The 24485-nt window shown below is 32.6% G+C and overlaps 1 protein-coding gene across 3 annotated transcripts in view; it reads right to left on the bottom strand.

The window, feature by feature from the left end:
- Positions 1 to 128: 128 nt before the first annotated feature.
- LOC142323632 (eukaryotic translation initiation factor 4H-like) overlaps positions 129 to 24485 on the bottom strand; it is a 61161-nt gene continuing 36804 nt past the window's right edge. The window contains exons 5-8 of one of the 3 annotated variants that reach the window (XR_012756141.1): positions 12097 to 12360; positions 7874 to 8038; positions 3289 to 3344; positions 129 to 1593 (exon numbers count right to left, since the gene is read on the bottom strand). Coding sequence is in view for 2 of the 3 variants with exons in the window: in XM_075363550.1 (XP_075219665.1) it covers positions 7896 to 8038; positions 12097 to 12360 (407 nt within the window). In the remaining variant the exon portion in view is untranslated. The remainder of the gene's footprint in view (positions 1594 to 3288; positions 3345 to 7873; positions 8039 to 12096; positions 12361 to 24485) is intronic. The other 2 variants (XM_075363550.1, XM_075363552.1) reach the window with 2 other exon arrangements.

The raw sequence follows: 24485 nt of genomic DNA, 5'->3' as shown, positions 1-24485 counted from the left end.
TTACCTACCACACACAAGACTAACACTATATACATAAAATGTATTCACACACACGGAAAATAAACAAAAACAGAAAAAATGAGATGGCAATAAATTAAATTGATGGTTTGTGCAAATAAAAACAAAAATTTAATTTAAAGAAATAATATTTAATAGAAATATTATGCGTAACACATATAAATTTTGAAGTAAATAAAATGAAAAAAGAAACAAAAACAAATCTTTTAAACATCCAGTATTAACATAACACTAATGATACAGAACCAATTTAAAATAAAACTATTAGTTAACGTAAACTTTTAAAAATTTTAAATCTTGATGAGCAAAATCACTACATTTATAAGATATAAGAAATAATAAAAATTTTATACAGTACAAACAATAAAAATGCACGTACATGCTCATAATTGTCCACAAAAAATTTTAAAAAGGATTATTTTACATTTTATCAGTAATAATAATAAATTGATTTTGTACAAATATATATGGCAGAATAAATATCAAGGCATACGATATTTCGAAGACAAGGAAATTACACGGGAACTAATGTTGACAAAAATATTTAAGATGTTTATCAACTAGCATTTGCACATATGAAAATAATAGAACAAAAATTTTTAGTAAACATATTTTCTTTTCAAATGCTTACAAATATAAAAATTTCAGATAAAAATATCATTATGGAAAATGATATCTAAAACATTAGGCAATTTATGAACATAAAACTAATAATAATTAACTAACATTTACTAATTATAAATAAAATTTTAAAGTAAAGTTACACATAATTATAAACTATCACGTCCTAAACAGTTGTTCCTACAAAAAAAAGAAAAGTTGATTATTTAATCATAAACGTTAACATAAGTTAGACATAGTCACATATTAGTAAACTATCATATAACTAATATTTTGAAAAAAGAAAATCTAAGCAAATAAAAAAATTTATTTTATTACATCACATAGTATAAGCAAATAAATTAAATGACTATGCTAAAAGATGCAAATAAGAACTTGAAATTTACCTAATTATAATTTAATTTTACCTAATAAATGTTTCTTCTTAAAAAGAAAAAATTTTTAGTTTACAATTTTTTTTAACCACCAAAATAAACCAAGAAAAAACATTGCGGAAGAAGAGTAACTTATATAATAAATTACACCTAGAATTAGTTATTATACACTGTATTAGACTTCTGAATAACATAACCCTCAATTTACACACATATATATATATCATATATATATATATATATCACAATATGTCACAGGATTTTTTAATTTTTTATTATCAATATAATTATAATTGTCCTATTTCAATGACTTTAATACAGCCGATAGATGAATTTTTATATATATAATTATATAACACTGGCATTTGATGTACACCTTCATGTAACAAAATAATTATCCAATATGGATACAAGACCAAAACAAAAAATGTAATAACAAATACATTGTTTATAGAATAAGTTTTGATATAATTGAATATGGTTTCCCAAACAACGAAAATTAAAATAAATAAAAAACACTGAAAAAAAATTCTTCACATTCAGGTGGGTGATGTATCAGACTTCAGTATTTCACCTCCACCTAAAAAATAAATAAATAAAAGATTAAACAAAAATTTTTAATAAACTGGAAAGTATTGACTATATTTTATTCTTTCTGAAATTTCTGTAACAAAACATTAACATACTAAATGGTACAGTAACACCAAGCACTAACAGTACCCCTTGAACAGGGTTATGAGGTAAAATGTAAATGATCGATGAATCGATCATCTTTTGTTAAGAGAATTAAAAATGATGTGTATTAATATGTTGAATGTGATAGTAAAATGTTGTGGCAGTGAAAGGCAATGCTAAATACCATCTGTATGCTAACATATATCAGTTACAAAAAAAAAAAGTTGTATGAAACACACAGTATTTCCCATTATTCTCAACAAGAATCTGTTTCTAGCTGGGCTAGTCATTCTGTGAGAAAAATGATGCAACCTCTCAGGCAGTCTTCTTCCTGAACATTTTCATACCAGACAGGGGCCATTTTTTATACATAAAAAATTATCTTTTAATAAAAACTGGTCTTTTTCTTCATTTCTAATATTGAATAAAGATATACTACTATTGAACAAATAATATATACAGTCAAATATGAGGATTAGTTACTCTGAGATAAATTGCCATGTTTTTGTTTGACACACCAGCTTAAGTCATTCAATTCTACATCAAGTGGTTGCCTTCACAAAAAGAACCTAATTTCAGGAGAATTAACCTGTATTCATAATGAATAAATTAAATTGTGTAGTGTATCTTGCGGATTTGTAACAGCAAAGTTAGCAGGAGTTTGTAAAAAATAGAAAATTATAAAAGATACATTTTAAAATTTGGCAATCTTAAAAAAAAGAAGAAAAAAAAAGACAAGCATCATTTAAAATTTGAAAGAATTCTGTTGCAGAATTTATCAGTTAAATTTGTTAAAGAAAGCAAGATCTTTTTAATATACACTCGAAATTTGGTACTATTTTAAATTCAAAAAAAAAACCTCACAAAAGGAAAAAAACATTTGAAGACAATCATTAAATGTAAAACTGAAAGGGCTAATAAAAGTTGGTGCATAAAACATAAAAATCTGTTGATTCATTTGAGAGCTATTGATCCTCAGACTTGACCAAACATAATTTTTATTCAGATAGAAGTCATGGCATGAATATATATTCTTGAATTTTAAAAACTACATCTCAAACATTCAAAAAACAAAAATTGTTATTAACAATCTTACATTTGTAACTTATAAATATATATATATATATATTTTTAATTCTATTAACATAAACCACCTAGTAAAGAATAGCGAGATAAGACATATCTTAACCTTAATTTTAGCATGAAAGTATTTTTGCGGGATCCTGCATTTTCAGACATGATTGAAATATTTAATTAATAATTATAAATACGTATGTATTGCATATTAATAAATTAATATGTAATTTTCATAATTGTAATAATTTTAATATGCAATTTAATCAAATATTTTAATCAAGAGTAAGGATGAGGATTCCATGAAAGTGCTTTCATGATAAAGTTAAGGTAAGAAGATATCTTATGTCATTATTCTGTACTAGGTAGTATATATTAATAGAATTTAAAGTATGAATTAACAGTACAGAGGAATAATATCAATGTTAAACAAATTAATTTCAGTAAAATAATTAATATATAAGTATATACACATTAAATAAAAAGTAAACCACCAAAACATTGTAAATAGATAAGATAAACTTACCATATTAATTCCAAGAATCGATTTTCAAGGGATCTTGCATCTTCAGTTATTAAATTCTATAATTATATTAAAACATATTTATTTATTTATGATTTGTTAATTTGTCAAAATTGTTTTTTGAAAATATATTATGAACGAATTTTAATATTCATTATAGACGAATATTCTGCTGTCCAGTACTGGAATAATGTAATATTTAAAACGTCATTATTTTCCTTTGTTCTATTGTCATTATTGCCAACTGTTAGATAGCATTTTATTAAGTTTTTAACTAAAAATGTTTTTATATAAATATATATAAAACACGTGTCAGAAAAAAAAAGAACCCCATGGTTTTAAATAAATTTACTTTATTACATTTAGAATTACAAATGAACGTATTCTATTATATGAAAGTATAAAGTCTGATGTTTTTTTTTCCTCTTAAGTAATGCAATATGAGCACCGTTTATAGCCCTGCAGATATCAAACCAATAAACCACCTCATAAAACATTCTTACCAGCATATCTGCAGGAATCGCTTCCAAGGATGCTGTTTTTCACACAGGCAGTCAAGTGACTGGATTTTTTTTGTATATCTTTTAGATAGCCCCAAAAGAAGAAATCTATCAGTATCAAATTAGCACTTCACACAGTGGTCGAGCAATGAGCTTCTCTGCCTATTCAGCCTTCTTCTGAATGACGTGGAGGGGCTCCATCCTGTTGGAAAATTAGCCACTCTGCAGAAACACAAAGTTCTGTAATATGTCAAAGCATACTATGCCTGGAATTGTTTACTCATGGAAAAGAAATGGCCCAAAAATTTGATTAAGCATGATACCATACCAGACATTCATTTTCAAACAGTTGTGGAAGAATTCCACCAATTATCTGAGCTCCAAAATCAACAAATAAGGCAAATCTTGACTTCATGAACATAAATGTTTCTTCATCAGAAAATAAAATGTGCTGCAAGTAATCTTCACAGCAGAAAAGAAATCCAATGTGGCTGTTAAAAACTGAATTCTTTGTTGCTTATCATTAGGTCTAATTTCATAGTGTAGCTGCAGTCTATAGGCACAACGTTTCAATGGTTTGTGAACATCATGGACAGTGTTTTAGAAATATTTGGTTACCAACTAACATTACGAACTGAATGTTTTGGACTTGTTGGAAAGACTGTCAAATTTTTTGGGTTTTCAGCCCACCTTGTGAGTGCCTTTCAAAACTCTTCCAGTTTCCAAAAACTGATCACACCACTAACATATGCATTGTCACCAACAGAATTTCTATGATACACTCAAGAATAATTTGCTTGTATGACAATCATTGATTTTGTTTCTGTAAACCAGTACATGCACAGTGCTTTCTTCTCTTGTGGCAACATCATAGTACTGAAGCCCAAGCGCATAACAACATACCCTGAGCAACAAATTCAGCTGCTATCTAATGGAGAATGTGTGAACTAAAATTTAATTGTTGTTGATTCAAGATTACTCATAAAACACTGTCGAGTGCTGCAAGATAAAAAATTAATCTCTTTTACCTTTCTTTTTCCTGTTTAGCCTCCGGTAATTACCATTCAGATAATACTTCAGAGGATGAATGAGGATAAGTATTAGTGTAAATGAAGTGTAGTCTTGTACAGTCTCAGTTCGACCATTCCTGAGATGTGTAGTTAATTGAAATCCAACCACCAAAGAACACCGGTATCCACGATCTAGTATTCAAATCTGTGTAAAAATAACTGACTTTACTAGGACTTGATTGCTGGAACTCTTGACTTCCAAATCCGCTGATTTGGGAAGATACGTTCACCACCACACCAACCCGGTGGGTTAACTCTTAAAAACCTGGACTGCTTTTCTGGACATCCGGTATATATGACTGTATTTTAAGTCATAATATTGTAGAAATTAATGACTTCACCTTAGCAGTATATAATATTTAAGAAAGATATTCTTACTTCTTAACTCATATTTTATATTGAAGAAACCCTGAAGTTTTTTAATTACAAGTCAAAATAAAAGTTAAAAATTTTAAAGTAGGTTACTTTTTGTAAAGTTGAAATGTAATTAATCCGGAAAAAAAAACATGCAATTCAAGATATTATATGTTAACCTTTGACTAAGTAACAAGGTTATTTCAATTTTAAACTTTCATTATATTGAATCATGTTATTTTAAACTGAATTTTTTATATTCTTTGAGAACAATATTCAGTGCATTGGGTAAGAAATTTGATATTTGAGATACTACAATTTTATACACAGGTATTACAGTTGATAAATCAAATCTTAAACACTTTTTAATGTTCAAAGTATGAGTATTCAAAGATAATATTTGTCCATCTTTGCATTATACCATCACAATAATATTAATAATACAAGAAAATTTGGAAATTTTGCAGAAAAAGTGCATTTAAAAAATAAAGGATAAATGATGTATAATTGATTTAAAAAAAAAGAAGAATAACTGATGTATAATTAACTGTTGTTGATGTTTCGTGCAACTGAAGTTTGACATGATAAATTCTTTTGAAGATTAATTATAAGACAAATTTTGTTTTATTTTTTAAATGGATAGAATTACATTGACTAGAAAGTGCACAAGCTTAATGATTGTGCAAACAACAACAACCCTTTAGTGGGAGTCTGACTGAATGGATTATAACTTATTTGGAAACTTCTCATGCCACATACTTGTGTGGGAATTTTCCTTACAGAAGCCTGAACCTGTTCCAGGTGGCTTTTTTGGTATCTGGAGGTAAACATATCTATTGCAGTACATATTTGACATAGTTTACAATTTATAATCTGCGTTCTCATCCTAGATAAAAATCACTCTGACTTTCTAAAGAACTGTGGGTTGGAAAAGCACCAATTTCCTGCAAATCCTTGAAAACATCATTGTTTGTTCACAGATTTGTTTGCCTCATCTTGCAATTCACCTTTCAGTAAATAATCCCCTACCCTTAATTCCTTTTTTCCTAAGGGAATCCTCTTAATTTTTATTCAGATACCCACTGGATTTAAAAGGATGTATGGACCAGTATATTATGACCTTGGTATTTTTATAATTTGGTGAAAATGGCTCTGTCAAGGGAACTGTCTCAGGACACTTGTTTCCTATATGGTAGTTATATAAAACAAATTAACCTACAGCTGAAGTACTTGTCAGATAAGGCAGGGCCTCCTAACATATACTTACATATTTATGATATTCTTCAAAATAACAAAGCTTCAACTAGTTAAGTTTAAAAAAGAACTGGAAAATAAACCTGTTTTCCAGCTTGAAAACTGTTTTCAAATAAAAATGGTAAAATTTTTTTTATGAATATTTGAAAAGTCCTTGAAATATGTTTTAAGTTAAGAGATATAAAATTTATCTATCTTTAAGCTATCTTACAAACCACTTTTCTGCACAAAAAAAAAATCAGTTTTATATCATATTAAACTTGTTCTTTTCTGTGTTATTGTTAAGAGTTGAACAGCAATGTTTTTTTAAAGAAAGCTGACAGAAATCACGACAAATTACAAGTAAGAAGTATCCCTTTTTGAGCAATTTTCCATTTACAGCAGTAACAAAGAAAAAATAATATAAACAGTAATGCATTACAAAATTAACTTGATGAATGAAACTTAATAAGAACCTTATGTTAATGAAAGGAAAAGTCTCAGATTTACATACTTCAAGTGCATAATTCATTCATAAAGAGTACCATGAAAAAGAAGGTGCAATGACCGTTAACAAAAAATCTTAGTTTAATTTGTTTTATATAATCTATTGAAAATATTCACTAACTCAGACTTCAGACCAAATTAAGGAGAGGAAATTTTGTCTGAAGTTGCATAAATTCCAAATTAGTGTTTTTTCATAGTAATACTAAACTGTGATAGAGGTGGGTGAAGGAGGCTGCAATGGAAGTCATGGACCCACAAGATCTGTGAAGACTACAAAGTGAGTGAGTATGTATATTATACTGTGATTCCCTTTATCATGAATATCTAGTATGCTAATGTTCTCTCTATACCCACCAGTAAGAATTCTATAATTTTTAAACAATCTTAATAAAATAGTCTATTGACTTTACATCTTACAAGCAAGAAATGTTCTTCCTGTACCATACAAAATATTAAGATCATAAGCTTAAAAATATCAATATCATGGGTAAAATGGTTAAATGGATACTTGATGGTTCTGGAATATCACAAGAAGACACATCCTGTAAATTGAAATATGTCAAGTATAATTTTAAGATAGCCAATGAAAAATTCACTGAACTGGTTCTCAACGATATTCAAAGTTAGAAATGCTGGGTACAGTTCACTGAACACTGTTAAAATTAAAAAATAATAAAGACAAATTCCAATCTGAAGAGGGTCATTAAGCAGAATGCTTTTACATTATGTGAACATTTTAGTATGAGATAAAACTATATGATAAAAGTAAAAACAAACTTTATAATTATAATTAAATAGGTAATACATAAAAACACATAAAATAAAGCTAAAAAATGTTTAAAAAGAAAAAAACAGGAATTAAAATAAAATACATGCAACAATTTTAAGCCTACATACCAGTACAAAACAAACAAAATTATTTACCTGCAGAAGAAAGAGCGCAAAACTATTCTTTTAAATTTTGTAATTTTTCATCGCGTGGCCGGGCCCCACCGAAAATTGCAGATGCCTGTTTTGTTTCTGCCAGTTGGTTTAATGGGTCTGTTATTGTTCTGGGTTGAAGCTGTAACTTTGGACGACCAGATGAATCTGAAAGAGAAAAGAAACAAATAAATAATAAATTAACAGAAACAAAAACATCATAGAATATAATAAAATTATTAATAATCTCACAGGAGTTTTGAATCCTGGGTAAGATAGTAAGCTGCATTACTTAAAACTGTCATAACAAATGTTTAATACAGTTAGTAATTTTTTAAGTATAGTATTCTGAAAACTAAGGTTTGTGAAATAATGATAAAATGCTAACAACTGAACCAATCTCCTGCAGCAATTAGTATGTTCCATGTGTTTTTTCTTGAAAATAAACAAATGCATTGATTTAAAATTTCACGATTTTGGATTTAGGCTGTTCATTTTTTTAATAATGTCCATTGACTTACCACAGGTCAAGTTTTGAACTGATACAATCAAAAACTAAATGTATTTCAATGCTGGATGTTTTTAGGAATGAATACACATTAGGGTTATCAATACTTAGTGATAGCAACCAACCTTCATCTTTATCCTACTCTTCTCATCCAAAATTATTGGTGAAAGGATGTAAGAAACTTTAATACTTATAAAAAAAAAGTGTCATTATGTGATCTAAAATAGTCTTGATCATAAGAAAAGCCTGAAAGTAATGAACAAATTACTTTCTACACTATACTATTACATTTAACCTTAACTATACAAAATATTGTATGACAGACTCCTACAACCCAATTTCCTGCAAACTATAGTATGCAAAAAGCTGGCAATAATAATATTGTGTGTGTGTGTGTGTGTGTGTGTATATGGAAAAGACCAAAACTCCTAAAATGTGTAACAAATGATCCCCTCCATATGCCACACACCTGCATATGTAACGACAATATATCTGGCAAAATTGTTAGCCACAAGACCTATGATTTATTTCTAAGCTTCACCAATACACAAACTTATTTTAAATACCAAATAGGGATAATTTTCTTCCATTTTTATCTTATTTAATGATAAAAATTATGGACTTTTACCTTGTTCTATTCTCCTCCATAACTATTACTAACTATACCTTATTCATAATATTCTACTTAAATATATGTTGCCACCTTTTCTTTTATCTTCCAATGGTTTCTACATCACATTCCAGAAATGTTTGCGAAGGAATATGATTTGCATAAATTTTATAGTAAAATTTATCCAATTTAGTAGTAATTACTACAGTTCAAAGATAAAATACCTTCATGTTCTTTGTCTTACTGCAGTAAAACCCATTAACTTCTAAATCTATTTTAAATGGAATAATGACCCTAATTGTACGGTTTTGATTTACATATTTTACATTTTAAAACAGCATATTTTACATCATCAATAAGGACAATATTTACAAATAATATACAGAATGATTCAGGTAATCAGTTTATCACAGCATCGCATTATCAACCTCCTTTCCACTGAAATATTGCACAGTAGTCTTATCTATACAAAATTTACATTTAATGAGTTTAATTCAATGTACAATATTTTCTTATAACTCTCAGTAAGAAGTTGTTATAGTTTTCCAGAACTTAATGTTTATCGTCTGAAAAAATGGTTGATTCCATAGCTTATTACATTATTTGTGCCTCTACACAAATATGAAACATGGACACTAAGAAAATGAAAGGCATTTGGAATGTGAATATGAAAACGAAGTGAAAATGAATTAAAAGAGTTAATGAGACTAGAAGCTTAATTAGAACATAGAATAAGAAAGCTAACTACTAACTGGTAGATATCAATAGAGGATTGATAAAGACACTGCTCGAGGGATAAGAAAATGTGGGAAAAAAGTAAGAAATAGGAAAAAATTATATACAATCTAGAACAAATGGGAGCTATCAGGATCTTAAAAGTTTAGTTGGGAACAGAAAAGAAAGCAGACAGCATTTTGCAAGGGACCTGTCCAGGGTAGATAACCATATATCTTACATAATTTTGGATTCAAAGCTTACAACTTCCTGCTGCTAAGCAAACAGTAGTACGTAATTTTCGTTTTAAATTACTTGTTTCAGATAAGTAGAACAAATCTTACTAATTTATAACTAGAAAACTATACAGCTTAAATGCTGAAATTTTGTGTACGTATCTAAAGTGAGACATATATGTAACAAACCACATTAAAAACAAATAAATTATCTACAGTAAATACAATATAATCCAAACTACATATTCAAGTAGCTATTAGCTGTTTTAAAGCCAGAAAAGATGTTTAAACACCACTGTCAAACCTGATTGATTACTGAATAGCACAAAATATTTTATTAAATAAATTTTTGAATACATATAATCAGTAATTCCTTTTTTTTATAAATAATTCTGACTTTTAAACTTTCTGCTACGAATATCTTTAATGCAATACCCAAAGACATAAAGTAGTAGTTTTTTTATATAAAGTACAATTGAACAATTAACAAAAATAACAGCAAATTACATATTTTCATAACATTACTGTATCTTCAATAAAAATATTTTTTTTTTAGTTCAATTCCAAGATTGGCAAATGTTTTGCCTTTATGTAAAGTTGTAGGATTATGGCCACATTTACTTTAAAAAATGAAGTTCATATGAAAGAAAATCATTTTTAATTTACAATCTTGGAAATTAATTTTATTTTAAAATATTTTCTACAAAATAAATATGATAAATTGACTAACTAAGTTCTGGTAAGTATTCCTTGGAGTACTTGGCTAATTTTTTTTAACTTTAAACTTGTCTTAATGAGCTGTAAAAGAAATTGCGTTGGGTTTCAACAAATCATACATATTGTTTCAAGAACTCCATAGTTTAAAACGTTTAAGCAGAACAAATCAGGTGAGGATTAGTTATGATATTGAATTTTTTATAAAATTATTTAAGCTTAGCTTCCTAATCTGGAGGAAATATAAGTGCATCCTTCTGAGATCTATTTACTTGATGTTCCTAATTACAACTGTTTGATCCCAGCAGTTCATAAATGTGTAAATTTCTACTGGCAGTGAAAAAAGAAAATAATAAAATCCTATACACATTTAAATATCTAAAAAATGTCATAGTGTGCAAATTGTTTATATTTTATTTTCTTAAAATTAAATCATTAAATACTACAGAAAAAAGTTCAACCCACTAGTCATTTAGAACAGTCTAAAATGTACAGGTATATTTATAGTTTCTTGCTAAAGAGAATATAACATTTTTAGTGTATTTAAAAAAACTTTTGATTTTTGCGACCAAATCATCAAACGTTTGTCAATTCAACACTTCGCTTGTATAAAAAACCTAAGAATATTATTTTTACCTTAATTTTAATAAAAACATTTGATTTTTGCAAAAAAATTATTCTATCTTTGACACCTACATCATACTAATCACTAAAAGGTATACAAAAGTTTCATCTAGGTGTGAAACTTCCTTTTTATAAAATATAATCATTGATTTTGGGTATTTTCTTTATTAATATAGAAAAACCTCTCTTGTCGAGACACTGTCAAGTTTTATCTGTATAAATGAGGTGTCCATACAGACGAGGACATCTTGATTGGAAAAGGACTATAACACATTATCTATTATATTCAATAAATCTTATTAAGTAATACAATTTAACTCTGTTATACTGTTAAAATAACTGTTAAGTATTGAACATATTGTTTGAATTCAACTGGAATAATTTATGCTCAATAAATAAGAAAAAAGACACTAAGTGTTTATTGTGGTGAATGCACATTAAAAACAATATTAAAAATCCCTCTGTGGTTTAGTTGTATCATAAGTGGCAATACTTAAAAGAAAAGATATTATCATTCTTCAAATATTAATTTTCTCAAACATTTTTATTATTCAAAGCATTCTGGGTAAGATGGTAAACATCCTTTACAACCTGTTTCCGCAACATTTGGAATGTCATAGACAGCAGTATTTTTGCAACTAAAGTGCATAAGTAAAAATGTATTGCCAACAGCTACAGTCAAATTTAATTAACCGGTTGCTGTATCATGCTCAAGAAAGACTCTGTACATGTTGGCATTTATTACTGCTGTTGTTATCAAAATCAAAGGCAAAGACAGTCAATTTAACAGGGAGCTACACCTGAAAGTATTAATACGTACTTATGTTACCTGAAGATTCTTTAGTATCATCTGTGCACATTCTACGGACTCTAATGTTTATGTCTTGTATATCTTGGTTGTCACCTCTGTAATTTCTACCACCGCTGCCACCACCACCACCACCACTTGATTTTGACCAGTCACGACTTTGTCCTCCATCACTGAATGATCCATAACTTCCTCTATGCCCTCTTTGAACGAATCCACCACTCTGCAGTCTTCCACCAGCACTTCCACCTCTGTGTCCTCTGTCATTATATTCACCTAGAATAAAAGAAAAACAAAAAAACCAGCAATAATAGATGTGTTTATATATTTTTGTCAAAATATACTACCCAATAAAAATAACAATATATTTTTAAGCAACATATAAGACCAAAAATCACAATTAAAACTATACAAACTTATTTTTGGAATTCCCCTTCAAATTAAATTTATCAATTTTTTTATAGAAAACATACAACCATATCTTATTGAAGAAAATAGACTGTACTTTGACACATAATACGTTTGTTTTATTAATTGCATTATATATATATATATATATATATATTCTGTATCATCTATCCATATATATATATATATATATATATTTATTTATTTATAATTCTTACATTATTATTGACAATTTGTTTTATATTACATTGCATCTTCAGTTCATACTACCATCCATATATTTTAATGTCTACTGGCTATGCTACTGTAAGTTGTAATTTTTTTGTGATGTGGATATAATTGATTACAGTTATTGTAAAATAGCTTTTTTATAACTTATAATTTTAGCTTATTTTTAACTTTCTTTAATTTAATATCTACAAAGTTCATAATAGTGTTATTTTTTTCTATTCCTGTATCTATAAAGTTTTATATTTTTAAGGAAAAAATTTAATTTTTTAAGTTTTACATCATACCTGAATAATAATTTAATTTTATACAGTGAATCCATAAAATAATTGTGGTATTTTAAATGGTTATAGCTTCAGAACAAAGCATAGTAGAAAGATGAACTGTACGTTAAATGAAAGAGAAACATTCCAAATTTATGTGTGCAAAAGCTAGTGCATGTGCATTGTTTTTAGTACATGGAAGCAGCACATGCACGTTAGTCACCATGTTTGCAGCGCAGAGGAAGGTTTAATGTGTGTTGTGGCCAGCTATGTTTGAGTCAAGTTACACGTGTTAGGCATGAATACTGTCGTGTGTACAACGAAGACCCCTGCATGAAAAAAACATTCAGCAATAGGATAAATAACTCAAAGAAACAGGCAGCGTACAGGAGCAAACACATCCAGGATGGTTATCAGTATCTGATGAAACTATTAAAGCAGTGTGAACAAGTTTCTTGTGTAGCCCGAAGATATCCAGCGGAATTATTCTTGACAGTTGGAGATTTTTAAAACTTCACAATGTGTTAAAAAGACGGTTATGTTTCACTGCGTATAAAATTCAGGTGTTACAACTTACCCACAGGACAAAGTGAAATGATTTGATTTTCTGTAGACATTCTAGATAGGTTAGAGCAGGATGATGTTTTTTAAACATTTATTTTAAGTGATGAAGTAATATTTCATGTTTCTGGATGTTTTTTTTTATGTTGTCCAACAGCTCACCAGCTGTTGGACAAGATAGAGTTATTGGTCCCTTCTTTTTTGCTGAAAAATCAATAACAGGGAACATCTTTCTGGATAAGTTAGAAGGACCAAATAACAGTGCACCAAATAACAGAGAATTCCATTTTCTAATTAGAAAGGGTCCTCTACATTTTGCCACAATCATGCAGGATTTTCTTAATGAAACATTTCCTCAATAATAGGTCAGATGAAAAGGGTGGACTGTGCAGCCCCCACAGTCTCCAGACCTTACCCCATGGACTTCCATTTTTGGGGTTATGAAAAAATGAAAAATGCAAGTGTATTCCGTTCAAGTTCAAAATATAGACCATTTAAAAGAAAGGATCACTGAATATGTTTCTTCTATCACAACAGATGTTCTCTGCCATGTATGACGAGAGACTGAATATCTTCTTGATGTCTGCAGGGCAACTAAGGGAGCATGCAATGAAATCTACTTAACAGCTAAGAAACTTGGGGTATTTCTCTTTTTCATTAAACATATAGTTAATCTCTCTACAATGCTTTGTTTCAAATCTATAACCATTTATGAGAGACGATCAGAAAGTTAGTTACACCTTCTCTATGAAACAAACACATACTTAAGACAATTTTTTTTTTTATTGAACAAAAAACTATGTATTTTTATCTATTTTTCGACATAATCACCAAATTTTTCTAAACACTTTTCATATCTTGTGACAAGTTTTTCAATTCCACTTTCGAAAAAAATTTTGTCCAATTTCCTCCAGCCATTTAATGACTGCTTCCTTCAGTTCATCATCATTAGCGAAACGCCTCCTCCCATGTCTCACTTGAGAGGACCAAACAGGTGGTAGTCAAAGGGTACTAGGTCAGAGTGTAAGGCAGATGAGACCACACTTAACACTTGAATTTTTGCAGTAACTCCTTTGTCACATGAGCTGAATGAGGAGTAGCATTGCTGTGAAGAAAAACGATCCCATTCCTCAATCACCCAGGTCTTTGATCTTTAATGGTTTTACGGAATTTTTGAAGTCTTACAGTAAGATTCGGCATTGATTGTTGTTCCTCGGAGCTAAATTCACTGTAAACAACTCCCTCAAAATTGAAAAAGACTGTCAGCATAACCTTTCGAACATGTGGAGATGTTTTCATTGTTTTGGCTGCAGCGAACTTTTGTCTCTCCATTCATGTGATGCTCGTTTAGTCTCAGGAGAATAATTAAGCACCCAGCTCTCATTCCCTGTGATGATTTGTTTCAAAAACTGTGGACCAGTCCTGAAATAATGTTGAAGAGAAGAAAGAGCAGATGCAAAATGTTGATGTTTGTGGTTGTTGGTCAACAGATGTGGCACCCATCGTGCACACATTTTATAGTAGCAAAGCTGATCATGAAAAATTGCAAACACACTACCATAACTGATGTTAATTTCACTTGCAATATCCCTAATTTTAATGTGCTGGTTACTAAAGATATTTTATTCACGCTTTCCACATTACCCGTTGTGTTTGCAGTAGAAGGACGCCCAGCATGTAGTTCATCAGTCACATTTGTTCTTCTGTTTCTCACCATATACTTCAACAATTTGGTGATGAATTTCACAATAACTGTAATTTTTTTTCCCACAAAAATCGGACTACTGAACACATATCTATGCTGGACGAAACCTCTAGAGGACACGTCATATTCACAACAACAATACACACATAATGAATGTTGTACAGAATTGCTGCTGGGGGAGCATGAAGACAACAAAACCAGTGCTGCAACCACATTAATATATCCCTTTCAGTTCAAGAACACGGCAAGGGTGTAACTTATTTTTTGATCCACCTCTCATAAAACCCCACTATTATTTTACGGACACACTTTATTATTATGAACTGTTTTCCATACAGGGGCATATGCAAGGACGTTACTGGGTTTGAACCCCCTCTTGAAGGTTTAAGTACTTTTTAATGTTAGGCCTATATAAAATAAAACTACTATAAATTTACACATATATATTTGAGTATCTTTTTTAAAAATCCATTGCATTCTCTCCTGTAATTTCTCACTGTCAGAGTAATAAAATCTATCGACATCGAAGGAAGGGCGACAGCTTCAATAATTTAATCCCTGCACTCAAAGCTGTGGCACATACACATACAGTACATCATTCAATGTACGACACAGTAACCATCATTCAGTATTCTGAGAAGGCGGCAGTGCTCTCACTGACATGTTGAGTGTCAAAGCATATACCTCTTCTTGTCTACTGAAAGAGAGGAAAGACCATCAAAGCCGTGCCGCTTACTAAGAAGGTATGATAATAATACCGACCTTGTAATAAAATACGGACGACACCATATAAAGTTACTTGTTGTGAAACATATTGTTGGGACAGCTCTGCAGTGGCAGCAGTGTATATATGAAATATTGTACATTGTCCAGCGGTATTCACTTGTTAATCTGAGTTCAGATTTTGTTGTGGAACGTTCGTTTAATGTTTGTGCATTTTACAGTTCGTATTTTTAAATAGAAACTTCACATTATCGTTCCCTGTTCTTTAATATGTCTAAGCAACCTCAAAGTTCAATGGTTTTACAATGGTTTTAACAAAAAGTTGCATGCTGGTAGTGAGATGTAACATTATTTAAAATTTCACATTACCAAATATTTCTTTGCTGCCGCAACGTGACAATGATGTCGCAAACGTTCTTCCCGAAAAACTAGTTTCACACTCTCCTGTAAAAACCTGGCTGGTATTGAATGTACATCGACATTACCCAATTATGTTGACATGCCCACTGAATCATTTACAAGTGATAAGTATACTGTTCTGGTTCTGGAAGCTTCAACATCTTCAAGTTCCAGTGAACCACACACGCTTATGATATTGGGTTGTTTTTCCAAAAAAAGGAAAACGAAATCTGCGATTTCAGTTTAAATGGCTTTACTGCTGGAAGTGGCTTGCATATTCACAAAAGAAATTTGGAGGTAGCTGGTACTTTGACCGAAATTTCATGTGGGAAGAAAAAGTTTATAGATAAGCTAATAGATACTGCAACAACTCAAAAGAAACTGGAGAACAGGAAAAACTTATTCCTATTATTAAGAGTATTTTGTTTTGCAGGAAACAACACGTCGCTCTGCAACTCTTGGAGTACTCCAAGAGTACATGGATTCAGGACGAATCCAGGTCAAGGTCAACCAAGAACCAGAAGAAAATGATGGCAATTTCAGGGCACTTCTTCGCTTTCAAAGTAAGACTGATACTGCATTAAAAAAAATGTTGACGTGTAGTGTTGGAAATGTGCAGTATACCAGTCCTAGAATATGGAATGAAACAATTGAAGTGTGCATCAACCAGATTGTTCGAAATCTCATGAAAGAACTTAATGCCTCCAGTTGCTTCTCTATTCTCACCAATGAGAAGTCAGACATATTAGGCTTAGAATAATTATCACTGTCTGTTCATTATGTTAATAAAGAAAATTTCAATGTGAAGGAAAACTTTCATACCACTATATGATGTGACCAGTAAAGGAATCGCAACAACGTTATTGGACAAGTTGCGTTCATTAAATGTAAACATATATAAGATTCATGGTCAAGGATATGATGGAGCTATGTCCATGTCAGAAAAAGTAAACGAAGTCCAGGCACATGTAAAGGAAATAATTCCATCAGCTTTATATGTCTACACACAGCATCAACTTAGCTGTATCCAGTGCTTGTGAAATAACTGCCATTAGAAAGTGCATATGTACAATATCGAGTCTACGAATTTCTTAATACTCCTAAAAGGCAACATGTTTTAAAATTGGCGATAAGTGAAATGGAAACTACAACTTCCTGCTGTGAAAAACTCGTTCAATTTTGCACAACACGTTGGTTGGAAAGGTATAATCCCATGGCCACAGTGGTGGAATTGTATAACCCTATTATTGCAACCCTTCAAAGCACATCAGAATGGAAAGAAAAATACTCGTCCTTAAAAGAAAATTCACTTATATGTGTTTTGACTGACTGTCAATTTGTGATACCGCAGTTTTGTATTCAGAGACTGCTTTCTTTAATTGTTCCATTGAGTAAATTCCAGCAGAATTTAACTATTGATCTCGTGGAAGCAGTAAACCTTGCTGAAGATATTAACAGTGAAATGAAATGTATATTCCAAAATGTTGATAAAAAATTTTCATTTGTGCTTCTTAAGTCTTGAATAGGTTGGGTTTCTCCATCCATTCAAATCCCTAGCATGTCAGCATGAGCAAAAAACCGTGTAAAGTTGGGCTTATCATCAGTGATCGTGTCTCTACTTTTATTCCATTTCTGGATACCTTCATGTCCCAACTAGATTCACGTTTCTGGAAACGCAAGGAAATATTGAAAGGCTTTCATTGCCTTTTACCTACAAACCCAGACTTTCTGCACCTGCTGTCTAAAGTTTATGCTTTCACTTCACTCACAGAATTCTATGCCAGTGAAATAAGAAGCGATTGCCAGGAAGATGTGAATAATGAATTAAAATTACGGTACAGAAAAATTGCACGTCTTCAGAAGGGAGACCAACCAAAATTGGCCATAGATGGGTTAGCTATGTGCAATTCCAACATAATGCCAAATATATTCACTTTGTTAGAAATACTAGCTGTACTCCCAGTGTCCACATGTACAAATGAATGATGTTTCTCAACATTACACCCTCTAAAAACATATTTGCATAATTCTACTGGAAATACATGTTTGAATGAATTAGCACTCCTCAACATAGATAGAAATTACACTCCAACAGTAGGAGATGTGTTAAATGAACTAATGAAAAAGAAACATTGGACATTGTATTGCGAGTGCTGAAATTTCTGAATGTAGTAACATAATATACCATAGGCTACGTACATTATAAATACTATATTAATTTAACTACCAGTACTCTTTTTAAACTATGATTTTTCAAAACAATAATACACTATAGTAGAGTACTGATTTGAATGTCTGAGACAACTGCATTCAATTCTTGATTCAAATTCCTTCATAGAATGTGGATTCATCAGTGCCAGTTTCATTCTTCAACCTAAGTGGGTTCCATATTAACATGTGTTTAATGAAATTTATTTCATATCTGATTGCTTCCATGGATTTTAAATGTTATGTAAAGTGTCTTACATATCGTATACAAATAACCACTGACTAAAATATATGATTATTGTGCTAAGTATAATAATGGCATGTGGCACTAGTACAAGCATTTTTATTACACAAAATGAAATAGATGTTAAAAAAAATTGTACCCTAAGGCTATGAAAAAAATACGTTATAGAAGGTTTTATTACGGTATTTATGAATGTGTTATATTTGAATATATTATGTGTTATATATTTTACAGTGTTCAACTAAATAAAATAAACTGTAAAATAAATATATTGTAACATGATATAATAATAATGATAATAACAATAAAATAACGATGTCTATTGTAAACAATTCTAATAATGACCCTCTAAAAAAATTCTACATATGCCTCTGTTTCCATATATTACATAAATACTTCTGATAGCATTATACGGGTGACCCAAGATAAACTGAATCCAAAGCAAGCGAAGAACACATGAACTGTAAGACAACATTAAACAAGTAAATGAAAGACAAAACAAACTTACGTTGGTTCTTCCATCTCTGGATATAATGCTGGAAATGTTGACTACAGGTGGACATTTCCAGCATTAGTTTGGCCTGGAACATGTTCAAAGCGACTTGCTGTAACTCATCCTGTTTGATGTTGGTGTTGGCAATGCATATATTCTATTGCAGTGCATCAAGACTTCCTGCATTGTTCTGGAAAACCTTGACCTTCAAGTTGCCCCACAAATAAAAATTAAAACAGGATAGATCAGGTGACTGCGGAGGCCATAGATCCTTTAAGATAGTCATAAGGTGTAAAAACTGGGTGCACTGCTTCCAAGGTAGCATGTGCTGTGTGAGCTGTTGCACTGTCCTGCTGGTAATACATGAAACATTGTTCATCTGGTGTCAGCTGCTCTATGGAGAGCTGGAAGATGTTGGCTATGTGTATGTGTTCACTGTGTCTCTGAAGAAAATGGGTCCAATGATTCTCATCCTTGATATAGCACACCACACTATCCAAACTTTACATCATGCAGTGGTAGCTTGAATATTTTTCATGAGTTTATGACAGACCAATTTTTTTATCGCAAATTTTGCAAATTAACATAGCCACTGAGATGAAACCATCCCTCGTCCATCATGAAGTGAGCATTTGTCAGTCATGATCTGGAACGAGTAAACCACTTTTGATTTCCTGCAGTAGCCATGTGCAATATCATACACGTTTTGTCATGGTCTGTAGGCTTTACTCTTGAAAAGCCATGATATTGTATGGCTTCAGGTTCAGGTCCTTTAGGATGCACTGACATATTGTTCATTGGTCTTCCTTCTGTGCCTCTTTTTTTTCCTTCCCCTTTCTGAAACTGCTCTTAGAGCATTCCTCTAACAGGGAAAGTATACAGCCATCAGATGTCAGTATACAGAGTGCCTGCAACCTCATTGCACAAAGACGACCTCCACATGCTCGGGGGGCCTCTAAGCGCTCAGCCATGGGCCTGTATGTCCCAGCACCCTCCAGTGTTGAATTCCCTGTCAAGATTCCTCCAAGGCATGTAATCTGTCATTCACTTCCTTAATATAGTCCTCTATAGCCTTCCACTCTAAGGGTCCTCTCATCATAATTCTCTGAGTGTCTTCTGGATTAAGCATGACCTCTGTGCCCAACTAAAATAAGCATGTAAAGAGGTCTCCTCCTCAGTACACGTGGGACAAAGGTCCGAGTGGTCAAAATAGAATCTGTTCAAGTACGCTCTATAGCCTCCATGGCCCACCAGGAACTGTGTTAAAAACAGTAACCCAGCGAGCTATGATTCCTTCGGTACCAGCTTCTAATATCTCCTACAATGCAGTGCATCCACCGCCCTTTCGTCTCCTTATCCAAAATTCCTAGCAACCCCTCTTCTGTATCAGCAAAAATTCTCCTCTTATCACCAGAAGATATAGGTCCCAATGCCCAGTCTCTTCCTTTGCTCAATCAACAGGTCTATAGGTAAAAGAACAGCCAAGACCTCGACTACCTTCTTAGAAACTGTGTGATAGGCGCAGATTATCCACAGACAGCATCTCCTGTGTGAAGCCTTGAGTCATCCTAAATATTTTGCAACACTCCCCCAAAATTTGGCCTTGTACAACATTGTAGCGTACACAACTTCCACCAGCAGTCTCCTCTGGAACTGGGCAGGAGACTGGCAACCAACCTCATTGTCTTCTCTGCTTCAGCAGTCGTCTTGATGGCCTGTGTTCTAAACCAGACCCTAAATATTTAATTGCAAGTCTGACTTCGATCCATCTTCCCTCCAAGGTGAGTCTCTTGGCAAAGACAATTGCCTACATCTCTGCTTTATCAGGGGCAAGCTAGAGGGCCACTATGCCATCCATTCTTTGATGGTTTGATAAGCATTGCATATCTTAACGGTGGACTTACAAACTGTGTCAACCTCCACCGCCAAAGAGAGGTAATCAGCATAATCCACCAGGATCCCCCCAGTGGAAGGGAAATGTGATAGACCCCATTATAAGACAACACCCAGAGAGTAGTTCCAAGGACTGAGCCCTGCCGTACTCCTCTGTATAAATTACACTCAATTGTTGTTCCATCTTCCAGGCAGCAAATAAGCCTACGCCCAGTTAGATATGACTTGACCATCTGTCGGAGGTACAGCAGAATTCTACATTCCACTAGCAATCCCATTATTATGACATGATAAATGCAGTTGAATGCATTTCTCAAGTCAAGGGTGACAAGCATGCACATGGCCCTTCGTCTCCTCCTCACAGCTCTCTCCACAACCTGGCACACAGCGCCCAGCACATCAATGGCGAACCTCCCCTTCTGGAAGCCATACTGGCTGGCGGAGAGTCCACCCACCCTCTCCACCACCTAGGATATTCTGCATTGGAGCATGTGCTCCAACACTTTCGCTATGGCGTCTATCACGGCCAGTGACCGGTATGAGGAGAGCAATGCCGGGTCCCTTGCCAGTTTGAGGACTAACACCAGCCACTGGCATCTACACCTGTGGGGAAATACCCCCTCTGCAAGGCAAGCATTATATACCTCAAGAAATACATCTGGAGCGACCTGGACCACCAACCTTTTAACCAAATTCGGCAACTGTCCCAGGTTTGGCACCTTCCTTGGGGGCATGCATAAAGTTGTATCCAATAACTCCTCCTGTGTAAAAGGGGGTGAAATCTCTCTATCATCCCTGTAGTCAATCATTATCTCTTGACCATCCGGAAAAAAAGCCATTGATTATGCCCTGTACTTCTTGGGCGTCCTGCATAGCAGGAACCCTGGGTCTCATACTCCTTTTCACCAATATAGTATGTGGCCTGCTCCAAGGGTCTGCCTCTACCTCCACAATTAGCTCATTCCATGCTTTTTGTTTTGCCTCTTGAATGCATGATGCAAACTTGGCTTGGCTTTCTTGTATTGGGACATACATATATCCCTCAGGACAGGGAAATGAGCCCTAGTCATTTTCCTTTTAGCCGCTAGACACACCCGTCTCTTGTCAGCAATCTCCGACGACCACCAATAGAGAGGAGGTCACCCTTTTCTAATATGTCTCCCAGGGAGTTCGCCGCAGGCCATCTTTAATGAGGCCACTAGTCTGGTGGCCTTTTCCACTGAGCCAGGGGCACTTCACTTACGTCAAGCACATCTTCAAAAGCAGCCAAGTCTAGTTCCCAATTATTCCACCCAACAAAAATGGGAAGGCCATTCCCACCATATCCCTCCTATGAGATCACAGTGACAATAAGCTGGTGGTCACTTCCAGACAGGCCTTTCCACACCCTCCACTCCTTCTGACCCATTGTCCTTTTCACGGGTGGGTATTGATGCTTCTTTTCAAGCACAGACCAAGTTTAATCAAATTTCTTTATGAGCTTGTGTATGGATGACTTGGCGGGTGGATCAGTGGTGAACTCTGCACAGAATTTTTCTTGCATCCTTTGATTGATCTGACCTGTGCATATAATACTTGACAATGAATATTATGGCATCCTTCATCAATGGCATATTTTTGTGTTTGGTGCACTGGTGGTTGGCACAGCTACAGGTTGTGTTCCCTCTCTTTTGCACTTTTCTCCACTCACTGTCAAGGTTAATGTGTATCACAGCTCGCTGCATGGTATTCAAAATATTACTGCTTGTTGTAACAACAAATACACTAACGCTTTTCGGTTTCTCTTCTCCCATGTACTGGGTATCTTGGGCACCCAGTACTACTTAAAGCTTTCACTGTTTAACCTCTTTCCTGTAAATAGAAGTTATTTATTTAGTAATGGATTCTTCTGTATTATTTCTATGAAAGAGACTTGGTATAATTTCAATCTTCCTTTCATTGGAATTTTTGTAAAAATATTCAGTAATGTCATAAGAAATAAAGATATCATTATAACAGATGCAGCAAAAGTACCTCCCACATTAGAAAACATCACTGTGCCATATGTGATGGGGATACCGAGATGGACGGAGTTTCACTAGTTAATGACAGTCCCTCCATTTTTTGTTGCTACCATGGTTTGGAAAGGAGAACATCATGACTTTGTTGTTGGAAGTGTTTATTAAAAACAATGAATCTGTAATTTCAACTCAGCAAGCCTTTAGTATATGCTTGGTCTTTGTCGATGTGCTGGATAGGATATGAAAACTTCTTTAAATGGGTTTCTAATCTCCACGCAACTGGATCAACATTGAAAAGAAAACCATCACCAGAATAAGTGCAGGCAATAAAAGCTAGCACATACAAAAAGCGTAAACATACAAGATTTTCATGTTCTGAGACAAATCCCCATGAACTTCATCAAAAACAGCTGCACAGTCCTCAGTTTACTTTTTGGTGTGCAACAGAACAAATTAGCATATGGGGCCTCTATTTTTTTTAAGACAATGGTGTTACAGTTTACTGTGACCTCAGATCAATACAGAGAGAGATGCTACAGAGTTTTCTGCAGCCTAGATTAGATGAACTTGAAGATTCAGTAGATGTTTGGTTTCAACAGAACGGAGCTACAGTTCACACTTCTCAATGTTTGCTTGCAGTTTTGAGAAATATATATCCTGATCATCTAATCTCTTTATGATGTAACATTGAGTGGGCCGTACAATCACCAGATTTGACCCCTTGTGATTCCTTTCCATGGGATACTTAAAAGAAAATTTTTTAAAGATTCTCCTCAAAGTCTACATTTTTTCTTACAGGATGCGATATGACAAGAAATTGCCGTCATTGATCTTGAGATGTGCTAGAGTATTGAATAACTTCCAAGAAAGGCTTCAACAATGTATCACAAACGACGGCAGACATTTGAGTGACATAGCTTTCAAAACTCACTTTAAAAAACTGAATTATATACGTTTTTTAGTAGATTTTTTTTTAACTCATTTAGTTTTTTTAAATTAACCTTCAAAATGTGGGAGTAACTTCTGCTGTACCCTATACTACTGTTTATTATTATCAATAATAAATTGGTATATCCAAATCAGTAGAAAATTACAAATTAAAATAATATGCCCAATAGACCATTAAAATATATAGGCGATAATGCCGAAATAAATAAGCAACTTTATAAAATATTCTATCATTAATAACAATGGTCTACAATATTTTAGAGACACTTATGTTAGCGTTTTATAAAGTATTTTTTATGCTGAAACAGAACATGTAATCAAAAATGCT

This window comes from Lycorma delicatula, chromosome 4, assembly GCF_047948215.1.
Source record: "Lycorma delicatula isolate Av1 chromosome 4, ASM4794821v1, whole genome shotgun sequence".
Classification (NCBI taxonomy): domain Eukaryota; kingdom Metazoa; phylum Arthropoda; class Insecta; order Hemiptera; family Fulgoridae; genus Lycorma; species Lycorma delicatula.
This window is presented reverse-complemented; position numbering and strand designations above follow the sequence as displayed.